The sequence below is a fragment of the Ictalurus punctatus genome, chromosome 12 (assembly GCF_001660625.3).
Source record: "Ictalurus punctatus breed USDA103 chromosome 12, Coco_2.0, whole genome shotgun sequence".
In the NCBI taxonomy this organism is placed as follows: domain Eukaryota; kingdom Metazoa; phylum Chordata; class Actinopteri; order Siluriformes; family Ictaluridae; genus Ictalurus; species Ictalurus punctatus.
Genome location: NC_030427.2, coordinates 6,227,814 through 6,251,575, shown reverse-complemented (window position 1 = coordinate 6,251,575; position 23,762 = coordinate 6,227,814). Strand labels below are relative to the sequence as shown.

At 38.7% G+C, this 23,762-nt stretch overlaps 1 protein-coding gene across 4 annotated transcripts in view; it reads left to right on the top strand.

Annotated features, from left to right (window-relative positions):
* Positions 1-23,762, top strand: part of caskb (calcium/calmodulin-dependent serine protein kinase b) — a 137,917-nt gene that overhangs the window by 1,143 nt on the left and 113,012 nt on the right. For all 4 annotated transcript variants that reach the window (XM_047158984.2, XM_017482101.3, XM_047158985.2 and 1 more), the window contains one exon: positions 23,030-23,142. In XM_047158984.2, coding sequence (XP_047014940.1) covers positions 23,030-23,142 — 113 coding nt within the window. The remainder of the gene's footprint in view (positions 1-23,029; positions 23,143-23,762) is intronic.

The window sequence follows — 23,762 nt, the reverse complement described above, 5'->3', positions numbered from 1 at the left end:
TACGGAACTATTTTCTTGGACAGGTTTGTGAAGATTAAGAAGGAATCATGCTTTTCCAGCAGTATTTTTTCAGATGACAGTTGTGGTTATTAAAAAGCCCTTGAGATCACCCTCAGTATTACTGATATACGTTCATGACAATTTTCAAAGGCTAATATTACAGATCAATAACTCACCCGAGAATCAATTCATAGCAGTTATAACCTGCATACTATCTATTCTTGATGCTTTTCTTGATTTCTATAGCTACAGAACCTCCAGGTTAACCATTAAGGCTTATAAAAAATATGATACAATTGTAATAATAATGATAACGATAATGATTTTAATCCATCATGCAGACCCTAGGGTTAATTGGAACTGTGTGACATGACTGTAGGGTCCCCTCTGAAATTCTTGGGACAGCAAGGCCAGTTCATTTGTTTTTGCTGTTGCAGAAGACATTTGGGTTTGAGATCAAAAGATGGATATGAGACAAGAGTTTAGGATTTCACTGGTATTTACATCTAGATGTGTTAAGCAACATGAAACAGAGAACCTTTTGTATCAGACCACCCAATTTTTAGGCATGCAGAAAGTATAGGATTGTTTCCCAGGATTTTACTGCAGTCTCTTTCAGTTGTTGTTTGTTTCAGTTTCTCCTCTCAGTCTCCTCTTCAGGAGGTGAGATGCTGCTCCATTGTTAAGGTCTGGTGATTGGCTTGGCCAGTCTAAAACCTTCCACTTTTCCCCCTGATAAAGTCCTTTGTTGAGTTGGCAGTATGTTTTGGATCATTGTTGTGCTGCATGGTGAAGTTCCTCCTGATTAATTTGGATGCTTTTCTCTGTAATTTGGCAGACAAAACGTTCCTGTAAACTTCTGAATTTATTCTGCTGCGACCATCATGAGTTACGTCATCAATAAATATTGCAGCCATGCAAGATCAAGCTGTGACACTACCTCCACCATGTTTCACAGATGAGCTTGTATGTTTTGGATCATGAGCAGATCCTCTCTTCTCCACACTTTGACCTTTCCATCACTTTGGTAGATGTTAATTTTGGTTGCAGAACTTTTGTTTCTTGTCTCTGTATTTCTTTGCGAGTTCCAATCTGACTTTCCGCTTCTCACTGCAGATGAGTGGTTTCCATCTTGTGGTATGGCCTCTATATTTCTGCTCTCAAAGTCTTCTTCAAAGGGTGGATTGTGATACCTTCACCTCTGCCCTGTGCTCATTGTTGTTGATGTCACTGACTGTTGTTTTTGGGCTTTTCTTCACAGGTCTCACAATGTTTCTGTCATCTGCTGTTGTTTTCCCTGGCTGACCCATTCAGTGTCTATTGCTTAGTACACCAGTGGTTTATTTTTTCCCCCAGGACATTCCAAATTGTTGTATTGGTTATGCCCAATGTTATTTATTTATTTATTTATTTACCATGCCTCTGATTGATTTTCCCTCTTTTCTCGGCTTCAAAATGGCTTAAGTTTCTCCCATAGACAGCTCTCTGATCTTCATGTTGGCTTATCCTTTTTAACAACAAATGCAGTTTTCACTGGCTCAAACCAGGAGTGGACATTCAGAGCTATTTAAACAATCAATCTAACAGGACACACTTGGGTAACAAGAAACACCTGTCAGTCACATGTTCCAATATTTAAAAAAATCAGTTATTCTAATACAAAATGTGCTATGTTCTATGTTATTTAACACATCTACATATAAATAACAGAAATAAAATCTGAAATTCTAAACTCTCTTCTCATATTCATCTTTTGTTCTCAAACCCAAATGTCTTCAGTCTACAGAAAAAACAAATGAATTGGCCTTGTCATTCCAATAGTTTCAGAGGGGATTGTATAATATCAGTATCGATATTTTTTGCGGTACTTTTCTAAGTGCATAACACAGTGTATTATTATTTTTATGCGTTGGATGAGCTCAGTTTAAAAAAAAAAAAAGTTGTGCTATTTTGTCAGAATTCATGATTTTGTATCAGTTTTCTGGTTTCACACATCTATGTAGTGAAACGACAATGTCCACCATGCATTGTGCAAATACGTAATTCATACATTGGTGATCAGTCTGGACTTGTGGAGGCCAAAAGGGCCAACAAGCTGCAAATACAGGGAAAATTTTTGTAGGTCCACTGTATGGACCTCTGAGTGAGACATGTCTTTCTGATGTTCCTAAAACAGGAAATGTCTGCCTGCCTCACTTGCAAAAATAAGGACCTCGAGTACGAATTTGTTTTCTAAAACGTCACGTTGTGATGTTTGGTGTCAGAATCAGAAATGTGTTCATAAATATATTGGATTTTCTGTGTGTTATCGAATCTGACCCCTTTCCAACAGAAGACTGTTGAAGGAAGGATAACCTTGTTAGCATCAGGTTGCTAGGCTAAATGGGCCTTTTTCTCTACAAACACCAAAGCAGTCTACATACCACCGAAAAATTATGGATATTTGTATGTGTGGAGGACTATGAAAGACATCGGAATGTGGAATTTCTTGGGTCTTCCTTTTTTTTCTAGCAAAAATGCTTTCCATCTGCATTTAGTAGAAAACGGAGCAGGCAAGAGTTGCGTACCTGCTCAACCCGACAGAAGGTGCCAAAGTGAGGTAGGACAACTAGTTAATGTCTGCTAGCAAATGCTTGTCCTCACCCATGTAACTATTAGTAAGATAATAAGGTCACTAACACAAAGGTAGATAACTATGCAATATTGCTAGCTAGCATTGTGGTAGCTTCTCATTTTGTTGCTCACTTCAGTTATTTGGCTCTGTGTAATTTGGAAAGACCTACATTTGCTCTCTGCTTGCCTCCTCTTGCTCTTCTCAAAGGCACAATATACTTCTGTATATTCGGACTCGAACATATATGGTTGGATATCATTGTTCAACGATAACTTAAAAAAATCATTATTTGATTCATTTCTGTTGCTTGAGTAATCCACTTGCTCTTTCATAAAGTGATATGCTTATTAGCAGTAAGTAGCCAGCTAGCTATCTGGGTCCCTGAATATATCATTAGACAGTGAGCTCTGCCCCCATTCCCCCTCCCACACAAATATCCACCCATATCTTGGCCTGTCATGATAACTAATTTTATTGGACAATATATTGTCCGCAAAATAACTGCGATGACTGTAGTGTTGTATTACTGTTGTATTTTATGCAAGTGATCTACTGATAATATAAGAGCCTAGTTTTTGTCTTCTGATGAAAATGTCCTTTAAATTTAGTCAATATTTTGCCATGTCATATTTACAAACTTTAGTCAATTTTACTCTGACTAAAATGACAGTGAATATTAATCAACAGCATTTTAGTTTATTAGAAAATGCAAAAATTAAACTAAATATTAACGCTTTATAAATTACCTTAAACACGTATCAACAAAAACCTGAAAACTGCCCTTGCAGTGAAGCAGTTGATCACCTGAAATATTAACATTACAATGAGGGCACTATTGTAATAAAATATTGTGAATTCTTTTTGCTTTCGTTATTTATTGTCTGCGTTTCAGAACGTTGCAACAGAAAGAGCGTATTCACAACGTGACTTAGCATTCTACCCAGCGCCTTTCTGAAGTTCAAGTTCACTTGTGCATTCACGTCATTTTGTGCGGAAGAAAGTTTTAATATTAGATTTGTTATGTATATTTCTGATTAATCTCATATGTGTATAAGATGAGTTTGGGTGAGTTAATTAACCTGCTTGTAAAGCGTTTCAGTTTGCCGGTGTTCGTTCACTCTTCAGTTTATTTTATTTCAAACACTAGAACTATTCTTTCTAGATTTTTCTTCTTCAAAAAAACATTGTTGTTGCATTGTTAATATCTTGCGTTATTTTTTCAACAGTATGTTTTAAAATCGGTGCTAGTGCTTGCTACACAGCTTAAATTCAAATGCACAGTTTTTGCATTCGAATGTGCATTTTATCTTAAATTCGACGAATATCTGAAGTTCGAAAGCTAATTTGACAGCCCTGGAACAGACGAGAGCACATGAAGAAGTGCGAATGGCTAAAACGTTGGTGTGTCAGGAATCTCCCCCTCGTGCTGAGAGCTGCATGCAGTTCAGTGTTTTGCCACCTGACTTTGAACCTTTTTCCCCCATGTTGTTATTCTCCAAGTCATTGACCTAGTTCCGTTTTCTTGTTTGTGTATTTTGGATTATCCCTGGTTTGCTGATGGCCTGACCTGTGGCTGTGTTCTGTTCACTGATTTTGATTTACAATTTGGATTTGTCTTCCTGCGTCTCAAATAAAACTTTAAGACTGCATTTGCATCTGTCTCTACTCACCGAACATGTCATGGTAACATTCATTCTTATTCATACTTTTAATTCATTTCTTGTATTATGCTACTTGTGGAATATAATTACCAGGTCGCCACCAGGTTTCGTTTGGAACGTACCATTGGTTTAGACCTATAGGCTTGCAAATATGGCTAAAATGGTGAAAAAGATACCTAGTGTTGCAGCATCTCTCCTGCGACTGCCCCTTCCTCAGCAGTGCTAACTTTGTGCCTAGCTTGTGATGCACGTTCCTACTCCATGATCATCTCCGTAATGGCTCTGGCTTTTATGGAATTAATTTTCTCATATTTAATGTACTGGGTCTTGAACCGAGGATCTATTAATGATGTCATATCGAGGAGATTGTCAGTGGAGAATGTCATCATATTTATCATTCAAGTACTCCAGAACAGTCGTCTTGATGGTTTTGATAAACTGTCATCAGCATCACACTTCAAAATCTGGTCATTAAACAAGTGTAGAACTGGCTTTAGGTAAGAAACACTTACAGCCAGTGAACTCAAGGAGAGGGTTAAGTGCCTTGTGAAATGCTTCCAAAACTTCAGTGTCCTGCCATCAAGGAACCAGGTGCTTTTTATTTTTTATTTTTTTTTATTTTTTATTTTTTGGTCAGCTGACCTGTGTTATGGCCTTCTCCTGTTCAAGAACCCGCTCTGCCATCTTAAACCATGAACCCCACCTGGTAGGTGATTCTGTGACCAACTTATACTGAAGTAAAGAATGTTTCTCTTATGCCACTGACAATTCTCTCTTCTTTTTCCAGGAAACAGAAAGCACTAACCACTCTTTCGCACACCCCAATTGCTCTTTCCATTCTATTGTCTCTCCCACTTCTCATAATAATAAAAAAGGCAATATAAATGTCATATGTTAAATAAGTCTATTTTGGAATAAAAATCATGTTAAACAATACTTTGTTATATAATATATATATACCTTATAAGTAAAAACAAACCACAAACATTACAACAATTTTCTCACTATAAAACTTTATATTTCACCAGATGGCTAGATGGAGCATGTGCCTAAAACACTGCAGCAGGTCCAGTTATTGAGGGAGATGGTTTTGACTACATTAGCCCTGTTGTCTGTGGTAGCACACACCAGCCTGACTACGCAGAGACCCCATGATATGAGTGGCTCTGCAAGCCCTAGTGCCATTGTCTCACCTTTGAGGTCCTCTGGAAAATATGGTGCTTGCAGGCATTTGTTTGAGATTCAATTCCTCATCAATGTAGTGGATAGTAAGGTTCATGTAAGGTTCTGAAGTGTGTAAGGCACATACCAGTGGCCATGGCAAAATGTTTAACATCTTTAAGCTGCTCCTCCAGTTTCCCTCTGCGTACAGCTGAGACATCACACTTTTTGAAAAATATTTTCGTTCAGGGACTTCATACCTGGGATCAAGCACTTTCATTAGCCTTTTGAACCCAGGGTTTTTCCACCATTCTAACTGGAAGCATGTCTTTAACTATAAACTATGAAATTGTGCTTGTTACATCCTTGCTTGTTTTTGAAGTCCTCTCATATGGAATAATCATTGAAAAGGTGGATAGGAGTGACTGCTTCTGGGCTTTCACTGTCAGACTGCAGAAGAGGCTTGGTTATTAGTCTGGTTGCTAGTGCTATCAGTCTTGGTCTGCAGACTTTGGCTCTCTGTACACTCAATAGGATGATGGGTAACAAAAATGGTAGAAAAGGTTTACTGTGTTTCCCATCTTTGTTTGCACAGGTCGCCTGCACATTCTATAATAAACATCGTTCTGCACGATATCCAGCTTTTTAAATCCAAACCACTTCCTTATCACCAAATTTGTGTGACCTGTTCATTATAAATTCATTGTCTTCAGGGGACATTTGACTCTCCTCACAGTCATTAATTTGTAAGGCTCCAAAAATTCTTCCTCCTGGTTTTGGAACGGACGATGCCTTTCAGCTACGTAACCCATACATGATGTAATTGCTATAACGTCATTACTTCCACGAAAGACTCGCGTCCACTGCGGACACAACAATGCTGTGGATCATGAGAAAAATGTATGTGCAATTGTGTAATATTTACTGTGAACATTCACAAAATATTGTAAATTGCTCAAAAAGTTTAGTGATATCATCGAGTTCTTTATATATATACACAGTATCTCACAAAAGTTTTTTTTTGTAAATATTTGATTATATCGTTTCATGTGACAACACTGAAGAAATGACACTTTGCTACAATGTAAAGTAGTGAGTGTACAGCTTGTGTAACAGTGTAAATTTGCTGTCCCCTCAAAATAACTCAACACACAGCCATTAATGTCTAAACCGCTGGCAACAAAAGTGAGTACACCCCTAAGTGAAAATGTCCAAATTGGGCCCAATTAGCCATTTTCCCTCCCCGGTGTCATGTGACTTGTTAGTGTAACAAGGTCTCAGGTGTGAATGGGGAGCAGGTGTGTTTAAATTTGGTGTCATCGCTCTCACACTCCCTCATACTCCCTCATATTTATTTATTTATTTATTTATTTATTTATTTATTTATTGAAGTATTTCTGCATTATTTTTTGACGATGCATAATAATACTATATATTATAATTACACTACAGTCCAATTAATAAAAAAAATCTCTTTCACTGTTTGTTACTCAGTGCATATAGTCATATAGGTTTACTTATATTTACTTTGATCGTACCATTACAGATCTTACTTGCATTCCCACGGTTTATCACTGCGTCGACTTTGTGAGTGAGGAGCAATGCAGCCTTGTTACAAATAGATCACTTACAGATCACTCCCATTATAATAAATGACAGAATTTACTCTGCAAGAATGCAAATACAGCATATAATGACAATAAACTTGAATTAAACAAAACCCTTTAAGCATTTCACACCAGTTTCCCCTGCCCCTTACACACAGTGGAGCATTAGTCTGTGCTTGTGGATCACGGTCATGCTTCTGTGTTAGACCAGCTTCACTTTGTAAAGTTTGAAATGCCCCCTTGCTTCAGAGGACTTGATTATATGATGGTAAACTGAAGGAATGAATTTTTATTGACTCTGGGTATTCTGCCAAAGTTAGCAGTGTCACATTACGTGTGTTTGATGTCATGTGCCATCGACTTTAGTGTTCCATTTGAGACGATACTACCCTTGTAAAATTCATAAACTGGATGGTATAGTGTATAGTACGTCATTTGGGACACTCTGGTCTGTACTCTCTGCCATATTTCTGATGCCTGTTTTCACAACAGATTAATGATGGTGACAATGATTTTCAAAATCGATTATTATTGATTTTATCAATTAGTTGTTGCTTAATATCCATTATGTAATTCTCCTCACTGAGCTGAGTATTTTGATATGTGTGATTGATATATATAATTTATTTATGTTCGATAAATATTGATATTTTTTTATTGACCAGCCGATCTTATTCAACTGCCGATCTGTTGAATGTATGGCTGTTAGTACACCAGTAATTTCTTTCATTTTCAAGACATTCCAAATTGTTGTCTTGGCTATGCCAAATGCTTGTGCAATGGCTTTGATTGATTTGCATAGTCAAAGGACAGTTACTTAAATCGAAGATTTTCCGGCTACAACAAAAAAGTACACCTTATAGAATTATCTTCATTTAATGCAAATGTAACTGAAAATAAAAGCAAGCCCCAAGTAGTTCTAGTTCAGCATAACATGTACTGTATGCTTAGTAGCTGTACACAACTCTAGAGACTGTTGTGTGTGTGAAATTCCCAAGAGATTTAGTTTATGAAATACTCAAATCAGCCTTTCTGGTACCAACATCCACGATCAAAGTCACAGAGATCATACTTTATCTTCATTCTGATCTTTGATGTGAACGTTAACTGAAGTTCTTGACTTGTATCTGAATGACTTTTTGCATTATATTGCTGCCATTTGGTCTATATAAAACGAAATGAATTGCTACAGAGGTTTAATATTGTAAGCAAAGTGTACTACCGATTCATTATATCTTAAAAATACCTGAATAAATGTATAAATTGGCCCCCAAAAAGTTTCTGACCTAGGAGAAAATGATTGACTGAAACATTGTGCTTCATAGCAGCATCTGAGGCATCGTTTTACCCAGAAATAGAGGTCCATAGTTGGGATAAAAAAAAAATTGCCCGTCTTCCGCAGCCGCTGGGCACTGCAGATGGCAGTGGCTTGTGGGTGGTGCCATGTGAAAGCATTGCACTGTGGAATTTCCTGCACTCTGACAGAACGATTGCAGGGTGTTCTTTTGCTTGCCCAATAAAAGAAATGATTAGCTGTCTACCTACTGAGTCCGTCGTTATTTGTAATCCCAAGTTTATCGTTCTAACCTGACATTCTCAGCAGGCTTTAAGCTGTGTGGACTGCATTTGCACAGACTGTACTGTGACTTTTGGGCACTTTTTTCCTTTTCACCCTTGTGTGAGATTATGAGCGTGTTTTTCTTTAGGAGTGCTGTCAGTCAGTTTCCACTGATATTTCATTTGTATGTATTTCTGCTATTTACAAGTGACATAACAGCTAGGATTAGTGTTTGTATTTTGCCGTATGAGACATTTCTCATCTCTTGGCGACACCTTGTGGCAGATTTTGTAAACTGGGTGTAAGTCTAAAATTGTTTCTGTGAGTAAGCCTGTCTGTCAGTACATGAAGATTTTTCCTGCCCAACCACATAGTGTGTAGAGGCATTTATCTCAACAAGTGTCGAACTAAAGCTGATTATAGACATCTTAAGTGTTATATAGGCAAAGGACTGGGACAGTTTCTCGGACAAAGCAGATTGTTACATCACTTTTAACCAAAAGTAAGCATCTTTGTTCAGAAACAAGGTTGAGAACTTTTCAAACATACCTGAATACACGCCCTCGTCTCAGCTATGAGCCATTGTCGACATATACTGCCGAATTGAACCACCATGTACGCCAAGCTCTTCCAGGCTATGGTGGAACTGCTATAGTATCAGGGGAGAAATTCTTACCTCCAGTCGACAGTAACAGAGACAGACTCACTGCTGATGAACTAGGACAAGTTACTTTTCTCCAAAGCAACAAATGTTTTTAGCACTAGCCCTACTGACTTAAGAAGAACAGATCTCATTAAACACCAAATACATACTTCCTCTCTATCCCCAGTACGTCAAAGAGTGTACTGCATAGGGATGCACCGAAATGAAAATTCTTGGCCGACGCGGAAACCGAATATAATTAAAAACTTGCCCGAATACCGAACACGTTTTTTTGCGTTTTTTCCATTTATTTTTCCATTTTTTTCACCATTGCATAAATTAAATAGTCAAAATGTGCTTTTTACTATTTTGTCTTGCTTTTCAAAGAAAAAAATCAATTACAAAAACTACAATTTAAAAAAAAAATTTCATTCCAGCAGGCATAGGCTACCAACAAGGCACAATATAACTTTAAATAAATAAATGAGTAAAATAAAAATATTTTTACGTGGTCATCTTTGAGCCCCTTGAATAGCCTATGTTAGTCCTGTAACTGACTGCTGAAAGAACGGAACACTCTGTAGACTACAACTAAAAAGTGCATTGACAAGAGTGCAGAAAATGGTTCTGTTGGGTTCTATAGGGCTGATGATATTGGGGATATATACCGCTCACGTCCCTGTACACCTCGCCGAATATTAGAGTAGATATAGTAGAGTTAGATACGTTGTTAATGTTATGTTCCTTAATAGATTTAGCTAGTTTGAGCTATAGATCAGTTCATTTAGTCCCCGCTGGTGTTTCCGCTCCCAGTCCATAGTACTAGTTCATGGTTCTTGTTTTGTGTTGTGACCCTGTTTTCTGTGACGCGACTCTGATTCCTGCTTTGCCCCGTTTATGCCTGTTTGCCGGTCGCCCGACCCTTTGCCTGTCTTGACCACGTTTTTTGGATTACGATTTGGATTTGTCTGCCTGCCTTTAAATAAATACGTCTTTACCTGCACCTGCTTCCGTACTGTACTCCCTTACGTCTCGCGACGTGCAGAATACTCCGGAACAGAAACAAAACAAATGCACTTGTCCACAGTAAGCAATGTCATGGTTGTCAACATCCGAAGAGCATGCGCCCGCTGAGCACTGGTGCATGCGTGTGCCCCCTCATCTCTCGGAGCGCGCTGCCGGAAGTGGAGGTCGTGACTTTCGCGTGTCTCGCTCTGGTTGCTAGGCTATTTGGTCACGTCATCAAACGTCATTGTTCGGTCAAATTTATTCGGCCTTTTCACTTATTCGGCCGAACACCGAAAGGGCTTTTTTTGATATTTTCGGCCAAATAATTTCGGTTGCCGAACATTTCAGTGCGTCCCTAATACTGCACATACCCTTTAATTAGGGAGGATATTAACAGACATGTTCAAAATCTTATAGTTGCTGACATGATTGAGCCTCGTCATACTCCCTAGGCCTCTCCTTTTATATTGGTTTGTAAGAAAGATGGCTTGTAAAGGGTCTGTGTTGATTACGCAGCGGTTCGGCGCAGGAGCAGAGCAGAAGCGGTGTGCAATTTGAGGCGTGAGTGACGCGTGTGCTTTCACACCAGCAGCGTTTCACATGCTTTTGCGTTCACATGCAGAAACTGCAGCGCGCTTTGCAGAAAGGTTCTCGGGTTCCATAGTTAATTTCCTTGCAAAACAACCCAAAAAATATACAACGGTTATTGTGAGTGGGCTGCTGAGGAGTTTTGTTAACTTGATTGTTAAGTAATATAACACTTACATAATGGGTGTTATATTAATAATGGGGAGGAGCACGTTTACAATTCACGTGTGATGGAAAAACTCAGCGCTGTATTTATTTATTTTAGTTTTTTCTCAAGACTGCCAACGTATCTTCTAGAATCTCTGAGTGATTATAGTAGAAAACAGTTTTGACAGGTGTATATTTCTGTTTTAGCAACCTATCAGTTTTATTGCTGTACCTCCAAGCCAAAAATAACTCGATTCTGTTTCATGTGACGAGAGTGTATTTTAGATGTACAACATACTACTCTACAAATATATGCTTTTTCTGTGCAATATATACTTTTTGTGTCAACTCCTCTTAATTTAAGTCTTTCAGCTGTGTACTGGCGCTTTAAATAGACTCGACGCCGAAACTCCCGCTTCACTGCTGCTCACGTGCTGCTCCTGTGCCGAGCTTCAGTCCGATGTAAAAGCATTCATACATTAACATGCATGCCGGAAAAAAATACGCTCTGCTCTGCTGCAGCTTGCGGTGTGAAACAGGCTTTACCGTTAAAGCCACATACCCTTTGCCACTTGTAGATGACAGTCTGTATGCCTTTTCCGGAGCAACCTTGTTTAGTACATTAGACATGTCAAGTGGTAACATGGTATACTACTTTAAAAACAGCTCTGTGTTGCTGAGGCATGGACTCCACAAGACCTCCTGAAGGTGTGCTGTGGTATCTGGCACAAAGACGTTAACAGCAGATCCTTTAAGTCCTGTAAGCTGCGAGGTGGGGCCTCCATGGATCGGACTTGTTTTTCCGGCACGTCCTGATTCTCGATCGGATCAAGCGCTGAGTCCAAGTCAACACCTTGATCTCTGTCATGTTCCTCAAACCATTCCTGAACAATTTTTGCAGCGTGATTGGATGCATTATCCTGCTAAAAGAGGCCACTGCTATTAGGGAATACCGCTGCCATGAAGGGGTGTACTTGGTCTGCAACAATCTTTAGGTAGGTGGTACGTGTCAAAGTAACATCCACATGAATGCCAGGACCCAAGGTTTCCCAACAGAACATTGCCCACAGCATCACACACCTCAACCAGCTTTCCTTCTTCCCATAGTGCGTCCTGGTGCCAGCTCTTCCCCAGATAAGCACATGATGTAAAAGAAAATGTGATTCATCAGACTAGGCTTCTTCCATTGCGCCATGGTCCAGTTTTGATGCCCACGTGAACATTGTAGGCCTTTTGGTGTTGGACAGGGGTCAACATGGGCACTCTGACCAGTCTGCAGCTATGCAGCCCCATACACGGCAAGCTATGATGCACTGTGTGTTCTGACATCTTTCCGTCATAGCCAGCATGAACTATATCAGCAATTTGTGCTACAGTAGCTCTTCCGTGTGATCGGACCAGGTCGGCCAGTCTTCGTTCCCCAAGTGCATCAATGAGCCTTGGGTGCCTATGACTCTCTCGCTGGTTCACTAGTTGTCCTTCCTTGGACCACCTTTGGTTGGTACTAACCACTGCGTACTGGGAACACCTCACAAGAGCTGCTGTTTTTGAGATGTTCTGGCTCAATTGTCTAGCCATCACAATTTGTCAATTGTAAAGTTGTATAGATCCTTACTCTTGCCCATTTTTCCTGCTTCCAACACATCAACTTTGAGAACTGACCGTTTACTTGCTGCCTAATATATCTACAACATATATGTGCATGCGCGCACACACACACACACCAACCAAACAGCCAGAACTTTAAAACCGCTGACAGGTGCCGTGAATACCATTTTAAAGTTGGTTCACTCTGACAGCAAATTAAGAGGCTAGATCTTTGAGGAACTTTGTTTGTTTCTTTAAAAGTTCCGCTCATCTGAAAGACAATATTATGACAAAGTTTTTTTTATTGCTTGTTCTTGGGTAACTGAGTAGAAATTGGTTAATTAGTTATTTTGTTTTTTCATTTTTATTCATGTATGTTGGTGTGATCATGAATGTTTCTTTTAATTTCTGATACATGGATGTTTATTTATCTATGATGGGAATAATATGAGACAGTAATTTTAGTTTCTGTAATTTTTTGTTTTTTTATTTATATAAGAGACTTTTATTTCTGACAAATCAGGTGATTAAGGAAGTAGCTGAGGGATTGTGGGGTGTGTTTGGGGGAATTCCAAGTTTGTCGTTCATATCCGACATTCTCAGCAGAGACGGCATTTGCACAGACTATATTGTGACTTTTGGGCTAAAACTCCCACACCTTGCAATAACATAATCATACTAAACATATTCCTTGCAGTTTTTCATGATTCTACTAGCGAGGCAAGATCAAAATCTGGGCACCTCAAAATAGTGAAAATTTAACTTGCAATTTAGTCAGTATCTTGAATTCTGTTGGTTGTTCAGACCTTGATTTTTACACATAAGCAATGAAATATAGCAGTTTAAGCACAAACTGTGACTTCCAGCATCTCTGTCTATTAAAGTGAGATCTGTAAGCCCCTAGTATTGCACTTTTTTCCATTTTGAACCTTTTGCTTCTTTGACTTCTGAGCATTTATCTGTGCCAAATTTCATGTGGCATGGAATACTATTGCGGGAGATCCTAAACCTTAAACATGACATCCTAGATAAGATATTTTTTAATTAGAAAACATTTCTTTCAGAGGAGTGAAAAATATGATGTTATAATTCAGCCAAAATAATTTTCAGGTTTTAAATTGTTGCTTCTGACATAAAACAAAAAGATTAATAAAATCAGAGACCTGCAGCAACCCTATCTGAATTGACCCTGAATGACCAATTTGTCAGTCTTTTGTACCAAATTTTATGTGTTCAAAGTTGTAGTGAATTGTGAGAGTCACTCTGCTGCTGTTTACCATATGCATGCGGCTGTGGCTCAGGTGGTAGAGTGGGTTGTCCACTAATCGTAGGGTTGGTGGTTCGATTCCCGGCCCATGTGACTCCACATGCTGAAGTGTCCTTGGGCAAGGACACTGGTTATATGGTTGTTTGACAAAGCTGCAAAGAACTCAGTGGGTCTGTGCCATCACCATCACCTGTTGGTTCAGCCATTTCCCAACCTGGGCTGACTGCCTTTTATTAATGTCATTTAAGTTTCATCTTCAGCAAAGTTAATTATTGAAACATCTGCTGATTTAATTGAAATTATGGGAAGTTAATCAAGTAAGTAACCTATTTCTGCTTCTACATTAAGTGCTCCTTAGACAACTGCTCACAGACAGACTACTCCTAAAAAAACATTGATTATAATTACCATCAGAAACTGAAGAAAGGTGACAAAGGATAAAATGTTGACTGGGCATTTTGCTGGATTGGTCCACTTCTCCCCTTACAGGGAGGGGTTAATGCAAATCAACACACTATCACACTGATCACCTTTATTCTATGATGAAGCATTTCTTCCCTGATAGGAATGGTCTCTTCTGCTGAAATGAATGCTATGCAATTTGATTTGCTGCTTAGTGCAGAACTAGTGAGCATTGGTTGTACACTTGATTATTCCATTATATGGTGACTATGGAATAGGGATGTCGCGATACCAAAAATTTAGTAGTCAGTACCAAAGTTGATACCACAGTGTGGTATATATATATATATATATATATATATATATATATATATATATATATATATATATATATATATGTATGTATGTATATGTATATGTAATTTTTAAAAAAATAAAATAAACTATTCTTTGCTTAATACATAAACTTTGCTAATCCTGGCAAAGAGAGAGAGGGGGTATTTTAGTTATCAAACACTGTCTGACAGTGACTAATAAAACACACACACACAACCTTTATACTCTGAATGCAAGCATTAGTTTAAATACTGATACGGTGGCAGGACAAAAAGATTTATTAAAAGCATGAACATGTGAATAATTATTAGTGACATTAGCTACATTTAGCTGACTGGACACGGGCTGAATGGTGATGCACGGTGGCCCATTCGGAGGTAGTTTGCACTGTGAAATTGTGAAAATGGCCAAAATCCTACCGATTTGTCTTTGGGAATGTTGTTCTCAAAGTGTTGGATTATTCGATGACTAATCTGTTGGCAGATTGGTGAGCCTCGACCGATCATTGGTCTTGAAGGACTAGGCCTTATATACTATGATTAGACGATTGTCTCACCTGTTTATATATGTGTGTGGGTATGTGTATCTTCACAAACAAGCTAGGTAGCTGCTTGACTCTGAGCGTGAGAGGTTACCATAGAAATGTAAGTGGTTTGCCGTGATTGGTGTCATGACACTTGCTCGAGATATATTATTGTAAACTGACGTCAGTAGGCTATACAACAAAGGAATTGTAATTCATTTTCCTGTATTTTCTGCAGGAAACTTATGTCTAGTGATGTGTCTAAGTTTTTAACGATTATATGATGCTGAAGGGTGAGACATCATTTTTGTCAAAGAACCACATGTGGCTTGCGAGCCATAGGTTCCCAACCACTGTTCTAAGTTGTTTAACATGTATAAACGTAAATATCAGGAAATTAAAGCTCTTTTTAACTCGCCTGTTAGTTGGACTCCTGCAACTGACAATATCACGTAAATTTATTTCCTCTTTATTATTACAATTCATATTGCCATTATAAATATTGGATTTACTGTTTCTACTTTACTTTTATTTACTTGTTTGTTTGTTTGTTTTACTTTATTTAGCTTTTTTGTGTGGAATTTGCATTAAATCTGTGTTTAATTCATTGAACCTGTGACTACGTTTACATGGACAGCAGTAATCTAATTATTGACCTTACTCTGATTAAGATAATAATGTGATTAAGGTGTTTACATGAGTCGCTTTTAGAATACTCCTGTCATGTTCCCGTTTTACATGTTATTGATCATAATTAGATTAACAGTCCGCGTCATTACATCACCGCGCCACGCCGTCCGACGTCCCTCCAGAATTTCACGTATCAACATACAGTTGGTCTTCGTTATGGTACCTGTTATGATACAGGTTACCCTATGATACAGTTTTGGGTGTTTTTATTAATTTTTTTTTTTACGGACGCTTTAAGTGCAGTTAATTATTTGTCATGCTACACGTGATAATAGACAACTGCTTGAAGCCGTGGGCTGCGTCTCAAACCGTGTACTTACCTACTATATAGTAACCGAGATACATGTATTTTTCCCCACTACAGGCCTATAGTAGGCAAGTATGCGGTTTGGGACACAGCCGAACTCTCTTGTTCGCCGTAAAATGTTGAGAACTGCCGTGTGTGTGTATGTGTCCTGTCGCAAAATGCGGTGAAAACTCTCACACGACGTTAATAGTGTGATTAAGGTGTTTACATGTCTGTAATGCACGTCCGTAAAACAGGAATACTCCACCTGTCTTAATTCAATTAGAGCTTAACTCGAGTATGACCTTAATTAGATTAAGGTAAGTAAAAATAGCTGTTTACATGGTAGTTTCTTAATCAGAGTATGGTCTTAATCGGGTTAAGAGTGGATTATTGTTGTCCATGTAAACGCAGCTAGTGATGCTCCAGACAATTCTTGGTCATTAACTGAACCTTATTTATAACACTTTAATCAAACATGTGTCTCAACCTGATCTGATAATATTTTTAGAAAGATTTTTAAATGTAGCCTTTTAACTGCAATTGCAGAGCTTTGTTACCTGAGCAAGCTGAAATCTACAGGCCTCCCAACCACGATAGGGTCTAGTTGAAATTCTACATATAAATGTGTGTTTCCATAGGAAATCATGGCTCTCACGCTAGAGTAAAAACTGCTGATATATATTTCGAAAGTTAGTTATATATTTGCAGTGTTGTTTTCATGTTATTGGCTCTCAGTATCTGTCGTATTCTGTTTGTGTGCCCATATTAAAGCGGATTATTTCAAATGATTGAATGGTGGAGAACGTTGCTGGGCTGGGACAGAAATTCAGGCTGTTGGTTGGCCACCCACAACTAATTTTGAGACCACTGACCACTTTCTGTAATGTACACCATTGACCAATTTAATAGGAAGTCCTGTAGATCTGCTTATTCATGGAAATGTTTAATCAACCTTTCATGAGGCAGCAGCTCAATGAATAAAATCATGAAGGCACAGTTAGTTCCTTCAGGTGATTTTAACCAGGGTATAGTTGGTGCCAGTTAGGCTTGGAAACACCTTGTTAATGAAGGCGAATAGACACACTGGTTCAAGCTGACGGAAAAGCTGCATTAACTCAGATGACCACGCTTTGCAGTTGTGAACAGTTGTAAGCAGAAATGCATCATTGAATGCACAGTTTTACCTGGTTTTAGAACGGGGTTCTTAATAATTTGATTGAGTGTATCTCAAAGTAAAAGCATGAGTTGCATTACTTTTAACAGCAATAAAACTAATGTTGTGAAAGTGATCCCTTCAGTCCCACAAGTGGGTGGGCATCTTAAAAGTGATTTTCTAAATGACCCAAACATGTAGCTACAATACCAAATCATGATATTTCTTTAGATATCTATATTAATATTGAAAAAATTAGTCTAGTCTTTGTGACAAATAGCTGGAATTAATTAATTAATTGATTGATTATTAATTTGTAATATTTCTGTTCTTGGCTGTTTGTGTAGGTCTACCTTTTGTCACAGCTGGCTAACTGCTAACTAGCTAGCTAGTCACTGACCATCAATGTTGGCTATTACTTTCAGTTTGACTTGACGGTGCTCAAAGCTTACAAAAATGTTTCCTTTTTATATTGAGGTTTCTTAGAGACAGTCTTCACTGAGAAATATCTATTAACTTTCAGAAGAAATCACCTGTATAGCCTAATAACAGTAATGAGATATTGTGGTTTATACAGCCTAATTATATAACAGTGACTATGTGTTTGGAGATCAAACCTGCTTTACTCTTGATGTTACTTTATAAATATCAGTTATTTTGCTGCGTTTGCAGGACCCTCTTGGCGGGCTTTTCTTTTTCATGCCGTTTCCCTTTACCTGGCTGCTTCTTTTCCATTCTTCAGTGCACCTACATTGCTTTCTGTTTTATGATGCTTTTATTTACAGAAGTCGGACAGAGTTGAGGTGAATGATGGCTAATAGCATTGCAAGACTCCCGGGTTCATGATTTATTCCCCATAGAAATACATTGAATTTGACTATATGGAAATTATTTCTAGGAACTGTAGGGTTTGCTAGTCTCTTTGCTGCATGGTTACCTGGAACATTAGACATGTTTAACATTAAAACAAAGGTAATTTAATGGACTTAATTGTGTCATTAGTGATTTTACTGCATGTAATGTTCGTGGTAAAAGGCAGCTGTGAACTTTAAGATGATCACTTTTTATCTTTTTATATGATCAGCAACACGGCTTTGTTACTAACACATCACTTACATTATAATAAACGACAGAATTTACACTGCAAGCGCACAAATACAGCATATAATGACAATAAACTTAAATTAAGCTAAAACTTTTAAGCAGCTTGCACCAGTTTCCCCTGCCCCTTACACACAGTGGAGCATTTTGCATATAAACATGTTTCTGTTCGTGCATCACCATCCGATTAATCGAAAAAACAACCAGCCAACTAATCGATTATGAAAAGAATCGTTAATTGCAGCCCTAGTGGCCACCAAAGCTTTTCAGCCGAAAAATGGTCAGAAATGGTGCTTTTGATGTCCAGATGAAAGGGAAGAAAGTAAAGAATGATAAAATAAAACACTGTCCCAATATTTCATGGTTTCTGCCTCACTCAAGTTCATCAACACTTTTCAAGCTCACACTCTGACCTCTGTCTGCTCTGTCCCCCTCTCTCTCTCTGGCTTACAGTGTTTTTTTTAAGACAAACACAACATATATATGTAACCTGCAAGATTACACACGGGTGAGAATCATCATGCATTACCTGCTGGTTCAACCTGCATCCTCTCCAGCCGCTGCTGATGCTCGACCACGCCCCAAAGCCACTACCATGTGTGCCCCCACCCTGTTGACCACCTTGAACTTGAATGGCTGAAGTGCCAGATACCAACGTGTGATCCATGCATCCTTCATGCAGTGGATCCACTGGATTGGGGGTCAAGGTTGAAACAGAGGCTAAAGGAGTGCCCCAGTGGGTAGTACTTAAGGGTGAGGACCACCCATTTGATGGCCAGACACTCCTTATTTGCTAAAGTCCACACAAAAAGAGACCGACCCATTGGCCTTGATCATTAAGACCACAGGGCTGCTCCAATCACTATGGGAGTCTTTGATTACGCCCAAGCATAGACTTGAGTTCATCTTGAACCACATTTTTGTGCTAATGTAAACGGTAGTAGTTGTTGCATACAACCACGCCTGGAGGAGTCTTAATGTGGTGAGATCTGTGTGACTGGGTAGAGGCAAAAACACATTGGAAAATTCCCCTTGCAACCTGTGCTCTCTGTGATTGTGAGAGGCGGTTTTCACAGGGGATCAGGGTGAATTGGGCCACATCTTGTAGACATTGGGGCTTTGGGATCAAAAGATGAATATGAGATGATATATCAGAATTTTAGTTTTCATTTCCTGATATTTACATCTAGATGCGTTAAACAGCTTGGAGCATGGCACCTTTTTGTTTGAACCCACACATTTTTCAAGGGGTCAAAAGTATTGGAATAAGTGGCCGACAGGTGTTTCTTGTTGCCCAGGTGTGCCCTATTAGACTGACTGTTTAAACAGTTCATAGCTCTGAGCATCTAATCTTGGTTTTTGAGTCCTGGGTTGTGCCTGTGAAGACTGAATTTGTTGTTAAAAAGCACAACCCAACATGAAGACCAGAGTGTTGTCTGTGTGAGAAAAGCAAGCCAATTTGAAGCTGAGGAAAGGGGCAAAATCAATCAGTGCCAAAAGGCCATCGCCAATACAACAATTTTTAATGTCCTGAAAAATGAAGAAACCACTGGGGTGCTAACAGCCAGACACGGAACAGGTCGGGCAAGGAAAACAGCATTTGATGACAAATATTGTGAGAGCTGTGAAGAAAAACCGAAAACCAACAGTTAGTGACATCACCAGTAACCTCCATAGGGCAGGGGGAAGGTATCACAATCCACCGTTTGAAGAAGACCTCAAGGGCAGAAAGGTTTCCTTCGGCATCCTGTTCCTCAGCCAGCACCCACCATCAACAGGAGTCATTGAGCTGCTGCATCTCTTTCTTCACAGTCTGGTACTCCAATCGCACACACAGTGGCAGCTGTGAGCTGGGCTTACCTCGACAGCAAGAGAAGGAGGCATAGGGCCCATTCTTCCTCTGGCCATCCTCATGCAGCTGCCCCACATCCGAAGAGTGCCACAAAGGCCTCCGGATCATCCCTGGAGGACATCTTTGTGAGCATCATGGCTGTAACATTGCTGCTGGAGGTGTGGCTGGTTGCAGCAGCATCAGGAGCACCTGGCGGTTTTAGGCCTGCTTCTGAATGATGACCTCAAATTGTTGCTGCTGTTGTTGGTGGAGAACAAGATGGGCCTGATGTTGTATCTGCTGGAGGTTGGAAAGGGACCTAACAACCTTTCTAAGTGGAGAAGTTTCTATGATGGCATCTGGTACCTGCTCCAGGGTTTCGGCATCACTGTAGAACTTGGTTTCTGAAAATGGGGGGAAGGAGGACTCATGCATAAGGTGGACTTTAATAGAGCTTCAGGTTCGCTTTATTTATACAACTAAGTTTCTGGCATGCTTTCAACAGTTAATGAAAAAAATATATAAAACACGTCCCAATATTTTGGGGCTTCTGCCTCACTCAAGTTCATCAAAACTTTCCAAGCTCACACACCGCCGTGCATGTGTGTTATGTGTGACCTCCGTCATCTCTGTCCCCTCTCTATGGTTCACAGTGCTCTCTATATAACACAAACCAACAACATATAAGTAATCTCACCAGGATTACACACAGGTGACAATCATGTGTTATCTACCGGTTCAACCTGCCTCCGCTCTGTCTGCAGCTGATGCTCAACCATGCCCCTGCTGCCACAGAATCTCTGCAGAAATAAAACTAAATAAATTATTTAGATGTCCTTAGAATAAAAAAACATGTAAAACTGCTTAATTAATGCGTATTTAGCAGTTTAAATTGGGACTAGAACATTATTGAGAACATACATTTAATATATTAAACAAGGTACTCCTGTGTTTATTTTAAATCCACCTGTTGGATTGTATGCTTGCATAATAAATATTGCTGACTTTCTGTTGTCATGAAGACCCAAGAACTGGCCGTGAAGCTTCTACTATGACACAGTGGAAAAAATATGGCACAATGCAGAAACTGCCAATATCAGCCTGTCCTTCCAAATTGAGTTGTCAGCCAAGAAGAGCAATATTCAGAGAAACGTCCAAGAGGCCAGCTATGACACTGAAATAGGAGAACCTGTGCAGACCTCACAGGTTAAATCCAATTGAAAATATGTGGCATGACCTAAAAATTGTTGTCCACCCAAGTTATCCATCTAGTGCAGCACATAGAGACTTATCTGAGACAACTCACATCTGTAATCGCATCAAAAGGACAGCGCAATAAATATCGGCTCTCTGAATACTTATTCGTGTAGATTTTATATTTTTGAAATGATTTTTTCTAAATAATTTTTTACATTTTACTTTTTGTAGAAAGTCACTTCAAAAGGAGCAGAAAAAAATATCTAATATATTTAGGGCTGTAACTAACGCTTATTTTGATAATCGATTAATTTGTAGATTACTTGATTAGTTGATTAAATGGTCAATTTTTATTTTCTGTATTTTTTTTATTTTATTTAAAAAAAAAAAAAGAAGATATTTTACATTCTGCCCAGTATTTTCCTTCAAACATTGTGCAAATTGAAGGATATGAAAAAGGTATTAAATGTATCTATGTAGGCTATATTATATTTTGAAAACAGAAAAAACAATACAACTGATTGCCTACAAGCTTTAAAGCAGAAGTTAAGTCACTATATTACAAATGCTAAAAAAGAAAAACACAAGCACTAAAAGTGTTAACTGGTGAGAGGTTGAATATTCTGAATGTGTAACACACACATTCACTCATCTGAACACAGTGACGTTACTTTATTCTGTAAATGTATGACAATTATATTTCTATACAATTACATGTTATAACCCCATTACAGTTACTGCCCTCATAAACAATTACTTTTGTTTCTAAATAAAGCATCAAACAACATATTTGATCAAAATTATTATTTTAGTCAGAGTTATTGCGCTTCCTTTCTGTTGTGCGCTGTTTGACGCGCATGCTCGGACTCGCGCTCATTCAGTGAAGTTTCCTGGAGACTCAGGATGAGCCTTTATGTAAAATGGAAATCCTGGCGTGAATTTTTCACATTTACAGATAAGGTTATGAAGGTAAAAATGTCATTACTGCGCTGAAGAAAACATGTCTGGAACACATTAAACAGCACACGCAACTGTCACAGCGTCCGTCACAACAAGCCATATGAATAAATTTCCGAGTTTGTTTGAAGCGCTTAATATAAAACATTCTCATGTTTTGGACAACCTGGACCGTGCAGTTTTCCAGCAGCAGCTCAGTCTGTGATCTCCGCTGTTTCTCAGATGTGTTTTATTCATTGAAATGCATTTTTCACTATTGTGAAGTCACAGACCCAACTAATCCGTAATTAAATTCGTTGTCGTTTATTTTAATTATCGATTTTATCGATTAGTTGTTCCAGCCCTAAATATATTTAAATTTGATGCAACGGTAACACTTTCTGGAAGCACTGTATATTTCACTTTGTCCTTTTTATAGGCCTGCATTCCTGTTCAGTAATTAGGAGTGACTGTGACTTCATTACTGATTTTCATCTGCTGACAGTCCTTTCAGGCAGCTGTACATTGCTCTTATCTTAACATATGTCACACTACTATTTACAGTTTGTTTTACTCTTGTGTACAGAGCCTATTTTTCATGTTTTGTACTGTCACACAGAGACTGCACTTTATTTGCCAGCATGCAGGTTTTTGCAGCTTTTCTTGACATGCCGTTGCAGTTAGTTGTTAAGCCCAGCAGTCTGTAATTCTCCATGTCTGTCTTTCCCAGGGGGCCATTTAGTGTGGTGCGCAGATGCATTAACCGGGACACAGGACAGCAGTTTGCTGTGAAGATTGTGGATGTGGCCAGTTTCACCTCCAGCCCTGGACTCAGCACAGAAGGTGAGTTTATATAGGAAACACACACACACACACACACACACACACACACACACACACACACACACACACACACACGCACACACACGCATATCCCGGGCACAGCTTGGATGGATTCTGCGATGACAGTATAATATGCATTAAAGGAAGGTTAGATTATACAATCTTAGTGTACTTTTTCGTTTAACGGATAATAATGTTAGTAATTCTCCACTTAAACAAAGTGTCATGTAAAGTAGTATAATACATACAACTGTGTATTGCATAACTTCAAGCATTTTCTATTGTGTGGCTTATATAAAAAAAACCCTTTTTCTTTTCTAGAATAGGGCACAGACTAGTTTGTCAAATATTAGGCCTGTACTTCTAACAACTACTTCTGCCAGTCTACCTTCTACTCTTGGCAAAGGAATATATTTTTATATATTTAAGCCCTGCAAAGAGGAATGAAGCTGAATCCCATATGGCTTCCAATTCACTTTATATGTACTTTGCCATAAGGTCATGGTGCTTTAGCCCGTGCTCTTATTGTGACGTTCTGTATTTTTATTTCCTGGTCCTGTCTCCACCCCTGGTTATGTCTTGTGCGTGTTATTCCATTATACCCACGTTTTATCTGTTTA